The sequence below is a fragment of the Impatiens glandulifera genome, chromosome 4 (genome assembly GCF_907164915.1).
Source record: "Impatiens glandulifera chromosome 4, dImpGla2.1, whole genome shotgun sequence".
NCBI classification, from domain to species: Eukaryota; Viridiplantae; Streptophyta; class Magnoliopsida; order Ericales; family Balsaminaceae; genus Impatiens; species Impatiens glandulifera.
The window spans coordinates 53,363,161-53,378,497 of NC_061865.1; the positions used below are offsets into that span (position 1 = coordinate 53,363,161).

At 29.7% G+C, this 15,337-nt stretch overlaps 1 protein-coding gene across 1 annotated transcript; it reads right to left on the reverse strand.

Moving 5' to 3' along the window:
- Positions 1 to 7,117: 7,117 nt before the first annotated feature.
- LOC124933775 (histidine--tRNA ligase, cytoplasmic-like) lies at positions 7,118 to 13,872 on the reverse strand. The gene is made up of 8 exons (XM_047474219.1): positions 13,782 to 13,872; positions 11,636 to 13,036; positions 11,115 to 11,294; positions 10,337 to 10,594; positions 9,710 to 9,844; positions 8,793 to 9,074; positions 7,755 to 7,895; positions 7,118 to 7,617 (listed from the first exon to the last, which is right to left on the reverse strand). The coding sequence occupies exons 2-8, from the start codon at positions 12,971 to 12,973 to the stop codon at positions 7,315 to 7,317; spliced, it is 2,637 nt and encodes an 878-aa protein (XP_047330175.1). The 5' UTR covers positions 12,974 to 13,036; positions 13,782 to 13,872; the 3' UTR covers positions 7,118 to 7,314.
- Positions 13,873 to 15,337: the final 1,465 nt, after the last annotated feature.

Below are 15,337 nucleotides of genomic sequence, written 5' to 3' on the forward strand. Positions count from 1 at the left end.
ATTAAAAATAAAATATTCTTTTAAAATATTTACTTTTAAAATTAAAAAAATATATCAGTTTAAAAATTTAATTTACTAAATTAAAATATATATAATATTATTTTGATATTTTAACTTCTTAAATTAAAAAAAAAATATTGGTTGAATATAATCCTGTTTAAAATTATAAAATAATAAAATATTTTATTTCAAAAAAACATAATAAAAATAAATAATGAAATTAAATAAATGGAATTGAAAGTTGTAAAATAAATATTGAAACGAGTCTTCAATAATGACATAAATTCTTTAATTAAATTACTCATCTAAATATATATTTTTAAAAGATATCATGAAAATAAAACAAAAATAAAAATAAAAATTTGTAAAACGATTAGCTTATATTATTAAAAAAAAACTAATAAAAAAAAACCACATTAATTTATGGATTAGAGCAAAACAAACATTTGCTCTAATTTTCAAGAAACTGAATAGCAAGACAAATGAATTACATCACAAACAAAACAAAGCATGTAAACAAACAACACTTAAATTATAATCTCGCCTTAAAAATGTTAAATTGGGTGACTTCATCATAATTAATGCTCAAATTTTAACATAAACACTAATTTTGTTCATTCTTTGGGATTCGCCTCCAAATACGAGTAAGAGAATTGCAATCAACCGCAATACCCCTCCATACATCCTCAACACCACATCGTAGCCTTGAAAATGCTTTTGAATTTCTTTCCGCCAAAAACATGGTAAATAATAGATGCAAACCCACGTTTAAACATATATGAAGGAAATTAATTACCTCTTGCTTTCATAATGACAACCTCCTTAATGTCGATCCACTCGAAGGGAAATAGGCCAACTCCATTGTTTTTGTATACCTCTTCCACAACTCATAAGTAAACGGACAATAATCAAATAAATGATTCATAGTCTCCTCATTGCCCTCACAAAGTAGGCACTTAGAATTCGGTAGGTTCATATATATTTTGATGCAATCCTTAGTTGAAAGTTTTTCCCTAAACAACAACCACATGATGAATTGGTATTTCGGGATAACCTTAGAAGACCAAACAACATGAAACCGACCCACGTTGTCTCCCTTATCACAAATCGACTCTCAAGCTAGCTAGTTTCGAATTGAACTTTCCATCATTCTCAACACTCTAATCATGGGGTATCAATAGTATCATTAAATTGCAAAGTGTGAATGAAGTTGATAACTCTTATACCTTCAGGAATTCGCCTCAGAATTGTGTCTCATTCCCCGTCTTTTACATCTCTAACAATGTCATTATGACAATTTCTCCTTATTCGAACTCTTTCAAATTCTCCTTTATAATGATACGTTGATTTTCGAACCAAGGATCATGCCAAATCCAGGGTTCCACGACCATCTCCTAGCCAAATATTGAATATAGACAATGCGCTATCCTTGAGCTTGGGGATCTTTTTAAGTGACCATGCGATGTCTATCTTCATCTTGCATATCCAAACGCTTGACTCATTCTTCATAAATCTCGAGTGCACCCATTTTATCCATAATGAATCTTGTTTCCTCTCAACCGCCCAGAAATTCCTATAGGTTAGCACCTTATTCCACTCCACACAATTCCTCAACCCGATTCCTCTTCTTCTTTTGGCTTACACACATCAACTCATTTTACTTTTTTTCCCTCGTCCTTAATTTCCCCAAACAAAGTCCCACATAAGACGATCAAGATCTTTCATAACTTTTTTGGAAAAATGATTTGATGTGCCCAATATCAAATGATACCCATAATGACTCTCAATTTGACCCGCGTACGATAATCATTATAATATTAGTTCATATTATTCTTATTTGAAAATAAAAATAAATATTTTTTAGTAAAATTAATTGTCATTCTCATACATCAATAAAACATTAAATCTCCATCAATCTTATATTATTTGAAGTACACAGTGACGAATTTATTTACAAATCTATTTAGGAGCTCGGTTGGGTTGAAGCCCAACTCTAAAAAAAGCCTTTTGTTTAAGGTAAAAATGTGACACTGCCTCTTATTTTTTAAATTTTTTATATTTATATACTCATTTTATCCAAAATTTTATAGTTATTTATTTAAACCACCCTAAATCTTTTTCAAACCCATCTCATCTCCGAAACTTAAGTCCTCACTTCAAGTACATAACCATTATTCACTATAAATTCATATAATTTATCCCATTATCTTCACTTCCACATATTAAATTAGCCAATTTATTAAGATTGTTTTATATGAATTTTTTAAACTATTATATTGATTAATATGACTTGACAATTGACATTATATTAACTTATATAAAGATCTTTCCCCCAAAAAAACTTATATAAAGATCTAATTAATTACTATTATATATTGCATTAAATAAAATTGAGAATAGTTATTAATATAAACAAATTATTTTTATTTTATCATTCTTGTTGATTACGTTAAATATCACGCCCCTTCCAAGAACAATAATTCATGTCCCCTCTTCTCTTCTCGCCAGCTCATTCTTAAAACAGTAATTTATGACTAATTAATTAATTAATTTATTTTTTTATAATTGAAAAAAATCTAAATATTAATTATGCTAAAAACCCAATTAATTAATTAATTAATTACTCATATGCTCTTTATATTTACTTTTGTATAAATTATAATTTATTAGGAAATAAATTAAATAATTACCAATTTCAATCATTTTATTTTTATACGAGGTAAGACAACTTGTACATATTAAATAATTATTTGACTTTTATTTGAAATAAGAAGAAAAATCCATATGATTTGATTGGATCGAGACAGAAATGAAAATTGCAATCAATGTTAATATAGTACTTAAACTTCATAATTTGATTGTTAATTAATTATAATTAATACTCACGGAAAAGTGTAATCCGGATTAATAAAAGTGTTTTGGATTAAATAAAAAAGCAATAATCATGGACCGATGTTCATGGCAGTTTGGGAGCATATCTAGGCGGATTTATATATGGGATGATTGATGATTAAAGATTAATATTGGGTTTAATCTAATTACTATTTTTATTACTTCTAATTATTTTGGTCATAATGTATTTATATATATTATAATTAAAGTTATTATAAAGAAATATATTGTGGATAAAGATGGAAGAAGCTTGAGTATTGTCAGACCACACTTGAATTGGCGTGATGTTGGGTATAATAAATTGCAATTATTCAACAGTCTTAATGTCATTCATATTTTTCTTTCCTTTCCCCTCTTTTCTTTTGAATCTATAACAAATTCAAAATTATTCGTTATTGAGAAATAGTCGCACTTTCATTAATCGTAGTTGTTTGATGCGTATCATTCATAATGTTATTATTATAATGTTTTCTGAGATTCATTCTGAAAAGCCGGTAGAGTCCGTCAGAGAGTTAAACGTTTTCTCAAAAATTGACGAGCTCAATAACCTATTGACTTACGTTTTTTTTTTCATGTCATGCTTTTGTCGTTGTGTTTAAACGATTTTTATCATTTTTAATATACATGAAACTTTTTTAAAAAAAAAATTATATATATTTTTCATAAAAAAATAAATAAATAAAATTCATATATAAATCAAGATTCATTCAAATTTAAACAATATCAATGCATTTGATTTTACTTGAGTTATATTCTAGTTAAATTTGACTAAGAGTTTAAAAGAAAAAATATCTAATAAATTTATGAGTTATTATGTTCAAAAATAATATTTTATTTAAATCAAAGTTCAAATTAGATACTTAAAAAAAATTATAGGCATTTTCTTATTCAAAATCTACCCATTTAAAAATATATTTTCAAATGAACCCAAAAATAAAATCCCTTATAACATAAAAATATATTTATAATCAGAAGTATATATAATGCAACTTATTCATATACTAAACATCAAACCTCAATCAAAATCACTTAGAACCTACAAATCAAATATATAATGTCAAAACTTATTTTTGAAAATTCTTAGTAAAAATAAACTTAATTTTCACAAATACTTAATAATGAAAACAAATGTAACTATTAATATCATACATTTTTTTTTATTATTAAGTCCTAATTATTATTATTATTATTATTATTATTATTATTATTATTATTATTATTATTATTATTATTATTATTATTATTATTATATGAAAACAAGTATATAACTTTTTGACCGCCATTAAATATTCTAATTCTAGATCTTGTCTTCTTGTCGTCTTGTAAGTGGAAGACATCATTATTAATTGTTTTATTAATTAAATAATTAATTAATTAATAATGTAAAGAGGATATTGATAGTTGCAACATAACAATTCATCCTTTTTCATCTCATGAGTATTATAAAGTGCATGAGTGATGAGTATTACAACATTCATCTCATTTTTTTTATTATTTATTTTCATGGTCAAGTTGACCCCTCACTTTTTTTTTTAAATATAATTGACCTTATTTAAAAATTAAACAAATTAACATTCATCAACTTCTTTACATATTGTTTTTGGATCTCAAATTCCATTATGTGATGCTATATTATTTCTTATATTATTTAAACTTTTCTTTAAAGGATTAAATTAATACTTAATCCTTTTAAATTATGAAAGGTACATTATATTAACCCACTACTATGTAACTCAATTGATAAAAAAATTTTGTCTATAAAATAAAGAAAATTTAAATTCGATTCCTACTAAAAACGATAAATTGAACTAATTTCTTATAAAAATAAAATAATATATTATTAAACTAAATCAACTCTTAACATTGCTAACTTTAATGACATAGTTAAACATTATGACAAGCTAGTTAAAAGCCTTAACAAAATAATTTATACAAGATTGAACATCACCTTTTTTTAATAAAAAATATTTCCATTATTCTATATATATTCAACTTAACTAATAAAAGTATAATGTTCAAAACAAAATTCGAGTATGGGAATATCCATTTTTTTTTTAACAATTTAACTAGCGGTAACAAGAGATGGATATTCCCAAACTTCCTAAAGCACTAGATTCGAGCCCGTCATTCGACAAGTTCTGCGACTGGTTAAATAGTTAAATGTGTTTACGAACTATGCTTAACTTGTTATTCCAATTTTACCACAATGTAGCTCAGTGATAAAAGTCATTTTAAAATACCAAAATATCACGGATTCGATTCTATCTTGAAACGTTTTTAGTTTAACCAAGACCCAGTAGAATATGAGACTATTCTTTTTAATTCCAAAAAACAATCCAACCAAATAACATTATACCACTACAAGTAGTAACATAATTTATCCTGAATTTAACAAATAAAATAGATAAAAAGAAAATAATTCAAAAAGAACTATATTGGTGTGCCTTATGCAGAATTATTTTTATTTGAAAACATATAATTATTTTGTATTATAATTAATAAAAAAATCTTGTATAAATGGTATGTTAAATACTATAATAAGATTCAAACTTTCACGAACAATATTAATATTTAATGAAAAAATATATTTAAAAATATACTATAAAATGCATAATAAAACAGTTAATTCATATAGAACTCTTGAAAAATAAATAACGGTTACAAAAATATTGAATGCTTGAATATTTATTATAACATTTAAAGATATTGAAGGCAAGTCACACATAAGTACAACTGCATTTGGTACCTTATCTTATCCTTTGAAAGTAGTAAATGTTTTAATGGACTGTCGGTCAAGGTAAGTTTTGGGGATGCATGAAAAAATAAATAAATTTGTTATTATATTTTATTTTAATAATTTTTTAATATAGTTAATAAAAAAATATATATAGTGAAGTAGTGGGTTAAATGTTATGTTAATATATATTATGACTCATGATTTAAATCTTATTAGTTCATTTTGTTTTTGGTTAAATCTTAAGTTAATATATGTTATGACTTCTCTTAGAGTTAGCCTTACCCTAGGTTCGGCCAAGTAAATTGATAGTCATCAAATTTAAAATAAAAATACATTAAAACTATACTAAATTAAAAAAAAAATGGATAGAAATGACTATAAAAATTGTTTTTAAAGACGTAATAGTTATTGAGAGAAACTTAAAGTTTATTTTTAAATTAAAGACACTTAAAACATAACAAGTGTACAAGTTTTTATTTTTGTATTTACTTTAAATTATAATTTTATTTTTATGAATTATTAGTTATATGTATTTTTAAAAGTTCATCAAATACAATTTAAACGAGGATGGTTTAAACATAATGTTAAAAACAATACAAAACATACTAAATAACTATTTAAAAATAAATATAAAAACATAAATGAAAATGATAATCAACTAACAAAGTTAAAAAAAATAGTGTTAATCTTAACGAGTTTATATATATATATATATATAAATTCAAAAAATTAATTATATGATATATAAAAAAAAAGAAGGTAAAATGAACGTATTAAATATTAGTGTTAGTAAAACAAAAAGAAAGTAAAATATATATATTAAACGATGAGAAAAATGTGAAATTGTTTATCCAAATCATACCCAATCTAATCCATATTAAATAAATAATATAATGATTTGGATAAATATAACTTGAACTTAATATATATCGGATAAAACCTATCGAATTTAATCATTTGTTCACCATAATATGATGATTTGGGCAATAAAAACTCATACGTCTTTACAAATCGGTAAAGAAAATGAGTTAATATTTAGTTTTAAAATGATAGTTGGCCATTGGAATATAGGTTGGGAGAAATGTTTCTCAATGCCTCTTTACAAACGACGAGCTCAAGTGTAAGCTCATATTAAAATCTATTCTCGATTATCGTTATTGTGGTAGTTTGTTCGGGCACCCTTTTACTAAAGTAGGAGGTCAAGACTATTAAGTGAAGGATTGCTATTGACATTTTAATCTTGATAAGTTACCTCGGACTTTGAGGATTTGAAACACATTGATGATGCTTACAAAGGTGTGAATCCATATTCACATTGCCTTTCATTAAAATAGTGTTTAGAACATCATTAATCATGTTGCCCATTTGTTGTGCAATAAACATGATTGAAAATATATGTTTTTTAGTAAAGCAAGATGACAATAAGTTCCAACCAACTTTAATCCAATATTCTTTTAGTTTTTATTGAAATATTATAAAACCTAGACTGGGATAATAGTAATAGTTTCCTTTCTCTAAGAAAACAACAAATTTGTTCAATCTTTAGCCACCCCTCATATAGGGAAGAAATTACAATTAAGTAATTCAACAAACCATGTTAAATACACATTCAAGTGTGTTACAATATTCTTTGTAAGGTAAACCAAACTAGAAACCTTTAATTTGCAAAATCTGGAAAACTGCGATTAAACAATGTTCAATCGTTTGGAAAGCTCTTCGACGAGTTTACTTCTGGGGATAACATCTTCTTTAGCGGCCTCAATGTCTTTCAACTTGACAACTCCTTCTGTAATTTCACGTTCTCCCACTATCACCATCCAAGGGATCTTCGAATCCTTTGCTTTATCAAAGTGCTTCGTTACTCGTTTATTCACCAGATACTCTGCTTTTATTCTTGCACCCCACAATTCACTAGTTATTTCTGCCGCAAGTGATAAATCATCCCCAATTATAGAAACAAGGACCTGAGTTTCAGTAGCTCGTGTTGTCTGCCGCCACAATGCCAAAATAAATAAATTAATTTGTTGCTCAAAAAAACATATCTTCAATTTCATCATATGACAGACAGAATTGATCATCATTTAGATGAAAACAATGTGTTTTTTTCTTATTATTTCTAACCTACCTGGTTTTGGTCTTTCTGGAGCTGCTCCATTATGGTAAAAACTCGCTCAATTCCTAGGCTGATGCCAACAGCAGGAACCTGTTTGTTACCAAACATCCCTATCAGATTATCATATCGTCCACCAGCAGCAATTGATCCAACCTGTAAATCGAACAACAACCAAACAAAGTTAACAAAAAAATAATCTAGCACAGAAAAAAATTGGCTTTCAGTTAAGGTATTCTTGAGACTACTTTGGAGGAGGTAGGCGCTGTAACCGACCCCGAAGACAGAGGAGGTAGCACTGTAACCGACCCCGAAGACAGAGGAGGTAGCACAATAACTTCAATTAAGGTGCTTTCAGTGGGAATCGAAATTGGAACCTCAGCCTCTTTTAGTTCCTCTTACCAATTAAGATACTCTGGGTGGGTGTGATATTTTTGGTCGGATGTTTTCATCATCTTCTCACTCCATTTTCTTCTTTCCTATCCCTTGATATTTTGCCCATTGTTTATATTGCAGTCCCATTTTCAAAACTAACTAATATAGAATTTTGATTTTTCAACAACAAAAATCCTAAGATGCGAAAATCTCTTGACCATCACTTGGCATTATGAAGAATCAAGAACCAAAGAGCATCAAAACACCAACAATATCAATAATTTAGGGGTCCTAACTTGAAATGTTGTGGATTTTTTGGACCATGTGTTCTGGATGGAAGATCATACCCCTCAATAATGTGGTGGACACGATTTGTGTGGCAATATCAAACTTGACCTTATTCCAAACAACACATTTATGTAGTAACTCCAATTGGGTGGAGTTGTTTGTCTTCCCAAAAAAAGAGTATGCTTCTAGTTTCCTTCTCTATTGCCTATAAACTGGTCCTCCATTTGTAATAGTTTAATATATCACAAAACATATCAATCTGCTTTCTATAATTTTTCTTCATGGATACCAGAGCTCTATGTCTATCTGAGTCTCAGATAGGTTATAACTACTTTAATTATAACAATCTACCACAATAAACAGAGTATGGACATAAGAAGAAGAGCTAACCTGTGTCTCTCCTTTAAAAACAGCTTCAAATATGACCCCAGTGTAATAGTCGAGGCCTCTAGCAAGACTCAAATCGAAAACTACCTTGTTAATGCACTTTGACTTGTCCAGTGCTTTAAACAAGATCTCCAATTCGTTCAATGCAACACGAGACCCTTCATGTTCCATAAACTTGCTGCTTTCCTGTTTAAGTTTAGATAAGAGTTCCAAAGGGGACCCCCTTTCCTTTACAAAAGTCCCAATCATGTCAGCAGTCTCATCAGTTAAGCCCTTCTCTTCCACCTATAAGAAAATGTGTCAAGTAATCTCAGAAAGATAAACCGATGAAGTAAACAAGAGAATATAGAGCTTACCTACATGCATGTGACCAACTTTTCCTACACCTAGAAATGTTACTTTTGCATACACTACATTGTTAAATCTTTTTGAGCTATTTTGTTACCAATTTTTATCATGTTGATCTAAATCTACATTTGTTATAATTGCCAACAAGCACAATAACTCTTGTACCAAACGAAAAAACACATTTCAGAAGGAAATATCATTCCATGCAGAATATTTCATTTATTTATTTTTAAGTAAAATCAGATATCTTTAACTTGCTTTAAACATGAGCCAAATATGAATTTCAAAGAAAGTAGCAATACATACTGCAAAGACATGACTTTACAAACACACGTCTGATGAAACATGTTGACTCTCACTTCTATTAAATAACTCTATCAATGAGATATACGTAATGGGAAGTAGTTCACTAACAACAAGAAAGAGGGGTTCCCTGGACTGCATGAAAGTATCTATTTGGCACATCACACATGTATACAAAATATAAAATGATACCATTTGGTATTAGCTCAAACAAAATAAGAATGTTCCTTCATTGAATAATCTATGAAAATGTGGATGAGTGTACTCACCATTTCTTTCTTTATCTGTAGAAAAGTCTGTTTATCTAACTTGTCAATACTTGAACAAATAGTCCTGAATTTTCCTTGAGGAACCCCACATATGTCCAGCATGCCATCTAGCAACTTACGATGATTCAACTTTATCTGTACATGAGAAATAGGATAGTCACTTATCATCAGAAAATTCACCAACATAAAACTTGTGCAAATTACAAGTAAAAAATGTGCTAACTTTATTGTGAGGGTAATGCCCTTTATATATAATATACACTATCCAGAAATCAAGGTATCTTCTAGGCAAGATTCTATTATAGAATCAAGGTATTTTAGGTAAGGATTATATCCTAAAATCAAGGTGATTGGGATGTTGTGCACTTGTGCTATCCTAAAAAAAAGAAAGAAAGAAGGCATACTACAATTTCATGATTGACAAAACTGGTGTACAACAACTCCAAATAAATGTCAGGAATTAGACCTAATTTATGAGGAATAATATTTTTTGCATGTAAAGCTCATTCCATTGTACCATCATTCTATATGGGTTAAAATCTAAAAAATGATGATTCATACAAACAAACCATTGCTAAAGCAAAGAAAGGAGAATGAACAGGAAAATGAAATAGTATAGACAATTACCTCGTACTCTCCTATATTTAGGTCATCCAGAAGTTCAGTCATTACTTTTATAACTTCAAAGTCTGGGCCCATTGTTTCATATTGACCAGCAATGTCAAAATCGCACTGATAGAATTCACGATATCTACCCTTGGATGGATTATCCCTTCTGTAAACTTTCGCTATCTGGTATCGTTTAAATGATGTAATACCATTCATGGCAACATATCTAGCAAACGGTACTGTTAAGTCATACCTCAAAGAACAAAGTTCTCCACCCTGTCCACAACGCCATAAGAAATATTATAAACAAACTGTAGTATGGAATATTGACTAGAATGCCACTAACAGCCTGGTAAAAATGTATGCTTCTGGAAACAACATTTATCTAACAAATAATATGATCATGATCAGAAAAATAATCTAATCACGATCTTTAAAATAAATACTCTATAGCAAATTTAAGAAAAAAAATGCACTATAACTTGGATCATGATCTAGAAAATAATTTTTATACCAAATGTAACAACAAAAATCACACTACCAGATTATGATCCAATAAATAATGAAATCACGATCTTGGAAAAATCTTATAACAAATGAAAAAGAAATAACTTACAATTTTAATTTGGCGATTTTTCAATGAGATCGTGATTGTGACAAATACTTTCAAATAGGCTCATTATGTGGTAAAAGGGGGAAAATAACTCAAATAACATGAAGAATTTCAACAAGAATTAGAATACCAAGTGTATGTAATTCCAAATAAGCTATTTAAGGTATGTCAACCAGCTTTAACCTGGTCAGCAAGGTCATAAACCAACTTTGAATCCTCTCCATACTTCCCCATTAGAGTTTCTCTCAATTCAAAGGCAGGAGTATCAAGTGATGTGGCACCATGCCTCTTGAAAACATCCACTATAACTGAGAATGCTTTCTCACGAATTGCCATCTGTTCTTTTGCAAAGTCACGTGTCCCCTGAATCCAACAATGAAGAATTGTGAGTTTTGTAAATTACAAATATACAGTGTTCCATACAAGTACTAGTTCAGACAGGTGAACAAATACGCTTACTTTATTTTTATATTTTAAAATATTAAATACAGAAGATATTTTAGTCATTTAACCTAAATAATCTACTTTTTCATCAAACAATTTTTTTTTCTCCAAACAGTAGGATTATTTCAAGGGAAAACCTACATCAAATAAGAATTCATGAGAAGACATGCTCTAGCTTCCATATCTTTTATTTGTGGACAATGCACTTGAAAAAGGTCCTGCCATACATTAAATGAGAAGCAAGCAATAGACTCCATTACCTTAGGGAGCTTAGGAAGTCTTCTGGTTTCATTACATTCCACAATTTCCTTCAGTTTCTTCAAAACACTGTAAAATCCAGAATCTTTTGGGTCGAACAGTGAAATGAGAGATTTAACCAACTTCTCCAATACAAGCAAAGGGCTAGCTGTCTCATCTACAACATCAAGGATACTTTCCTTAAGAAACTGCACCAACGCAGTAGTTCCTTTCCCAAGAACCTTCTTCTTCTTGTCACCTCTCTTCTCAGCTTTCACTTTTCCTCCATTTACATCTGTTCCAGCACTTGGAGATTTCTGTGTCAATTCATTACCCTCGAGCACAAGAAAAGCCGTTGTTGTTTCCCATGAAACTGTTGTTTTCACCATCTGTAACAAAGTGCCCAACTCATGGAAAAATTTAACATAGTCCTCTTCTAATCCAGCTTTGGAGGACAGCACAAGAGAATTCCTCAAACTATCAATCTCAGGGCAATCCTTCTCAAACAAATGCGTCAAAGTTAACTTAAAATCAGCATTAGCCATTACATCTATATTGATTTTAGCACGATTCCAGCTTCCCATACCCAAATGCAATAGGGACTGGGCTAAGGGTGAAAAAGCAGCCACCATTGCCTTGCCTCCTTTGAAGACAGGAGAGTTCAATTCTACACGAATCATTGAATGCACAAATCTAATGATCGTCCTAAACGTACCGTGAACCTCAGGTATTTCTGAAACCACATCATATTGATGCTTACCCAACAGCTTAGACCCATTCAGAAAGATTTTAAGATCATTGGCCACCCCAACTTCGTCTTTGTTAACTGAGGACGCATCACCGGAGTCTAAGTTACTGAAAACTGAAGTGTTTGCACCTGATGCCTCACAAGAAAGGGCAGCAGTTGCATCGGCAATAGTCAACAATGTCGAAGACTGGTGGTCAAGAAGGGCGCATAAACCGTAAAGAGAGAACAACGATTTCTCAAGAGCAACAAGCTCTAATGCTGTAACATCCTTTGAATCTTCCTCGAGAAGTTGAGAAAACGACGACTTATTCAGAGAATCGACAATCAGCTCCGGGAGGTAAGGACGAATACCACCATTGGCGCCCGAGAGGACAAGCTTGTTCAATAGAAATAAGAAAGATGCACGGGTTTCTTCAAGAGTTAGATAGTCAGGAAGGGAAAACCTGAACTTGGCCTGTGGAAGCTGGCCACGATCAGAAAGCCTTTCAAGGGCTGATGAATCAATTTGGACCTGGGCGAGGCCATTGGAGACAGCAAAGACTGATGCCGAGGTGAGAGAAGAACCTTTACCTCCCACTATTACCAGTGGAGCTAGACCTTCAACCGCTGCCATCAGTGCTTGCCTGAGGTTTGGGCTGCCCTAGAACCAGTTTCTTTCTTTTATGGAAAAAATGCCCTACAAATTAAGACATGAATGAATATATACATAGCAAGAAAAAAACAAAACCATTTGCATGTATCTTCCTAAATTTGACATTTTGCATCTTTTACATCTAGTGCTAGACAAAAGGTCACTAATGTTATCAAATCATAATTGCTATTCATTCCACATTTTCCAAATTCTTGCTCATATTTCCTACTATGTTTGCAACTACAATATGATAAGCCAACACAAATAATAATAAGAAGAAGTAGAAGAAGAAGGGTTAACATAATGCACACAATACACATATTACCAAAATCATCTAAAACTCAAATCATACATTCCCCCTTTTCAAACCTAAGCCTCAACTACTCATATCATCCAAATATTACCAAGCTATCACAATTATTTATCAAAAACAAAACTTAGTTACATCACATGATAAACTATAACAAAATTCAGATTGTATTACAATTTCAGCATGAATTACATTTACAAAATCAAAATGTAACATCAGTTATGATGTTTTTATAATTAGCACTATCTGATCCAAAGAAAAACTCTTCCTTGCACTTTTTTAAACAAAATTTTGAATCAGATCATCCTACTCCAACTTTAGTCAAGTACCCATTTTCAATTGATATCATAGACAATGAATTGTACCCTTTAGCCTAATTCATATTCCGAATTCCTAAACTAAAAGTCTAACACAAACAAACATACTAATTAATTATTCTGATTTTGCGCCCCCAGAAACTCAATCGTAAAAAAATGGTACCTGGAGCCGGAGGTTGAACTGTGCTAACGCCCACGAGTGCCGCCGACAGCCGTGAATATATGGTCTGAAGAGTGAAGAACAGCAACAAGAAAAAGGCTTAGGTCTAGTTAACGCAGACAAGAGAGAAAATAATAATAATAAAAAAGGGTGGGCTTAGGAATACTGGGCCGTGGGTCTCACTGTTTAATAAGCTAAACTTACTATTTAAAAATTAATTAAACTCTTAATTTAATTATGAATTTATAAAATAAATTTATATTTACCAAGTTAAAAATAAATTATTACTTATTTAAATAAATAAATTAATTTCATATTTTAATTATTAATTTATTTTTAGTGTTATTTTAAATTATTTTTAAAAAAAAAATTATAAAAAAATAATTTTCCAGAGTAAAGAAAAACAATTTCACTTACTTTACTTTGAAGATAAACCAAATGCATTGATATATATATATGGAAAAAAAGAACCCCATAATTTCTAATAACTAAATGCATTAATTATTAATCACCTATAGTAGAAATTAACAATTAATTTGATTTTTCATATTCTTATAACTTCATTTTAATATGATTGTGAAATATCTATAATATAAAATTCTAACGTATCAATAAAATATTATACAATTTTTGTAAATAGCATTTCTAACAATTAGAAATTATTCTCTTATTTTATTTATCATTATAAATAAACATCATCCACTAATTAATTCAAAATTCATTATCGTTTTACTATCGTTTTACGCATCAATTTAGATTCTTCTATTGTGTGTGACCCATTAAGTCCTAGAGTTTTTAGTCGATTACAATTAACATTTTAAATATAATTCAGTCAAGATGATATTTCGAACAAAATTGCTCGGGGCTCCTAATGCTCAAGAAAGTTAATTGGTATTAACCTTGACGAAATATCAAAATTTAGAACTAGATTCGTACAAAATCAAAAAATCTGTCCGCTACCACTTATATGTGAATATTTATCTCGTCACATCTTATACTTTGCTAAGTTATATGAGTATGGTTATTTACTGTCAACTTCCACTTGACCGAAACATCGCATCCAAGCCTATTTTCTTCTTGTCATTTCGAAAATCACTACTCTCTTAAATCTATTTTTGAGAGACCATCAACCCGAGATAGAATTCCACGACCATGGACTATAAAGTAGCGTTTTGACAAGAGGGCTTTGAGTATATACACTGTTGTTTTTGATGCAAGAGTTGTGACTTCTTTATTGGTTACTCACAATATCACTATATATTTCAAATATACCCAACCACCAACTCTTGATCACCCTTTTTACAGATCCGGTCGTAATTAACATCAAAGTACTTGAATCACATGTATGATTTTACTTGAGCACCTCAAGTCTAAGGACAATTCACTATAGCATCTGCGAGACACTCTAGTGCGTTGTTAACTCATTAACAACCACATGTATGCTCATTCAGATTTATCAACTATAATCTCACACTAGTTTTAACGGTTTAATGATGTCCCATCTCAATAAACCTACGACCAGGATTATTTTGATATGAACATTATGTATAATAATAAGC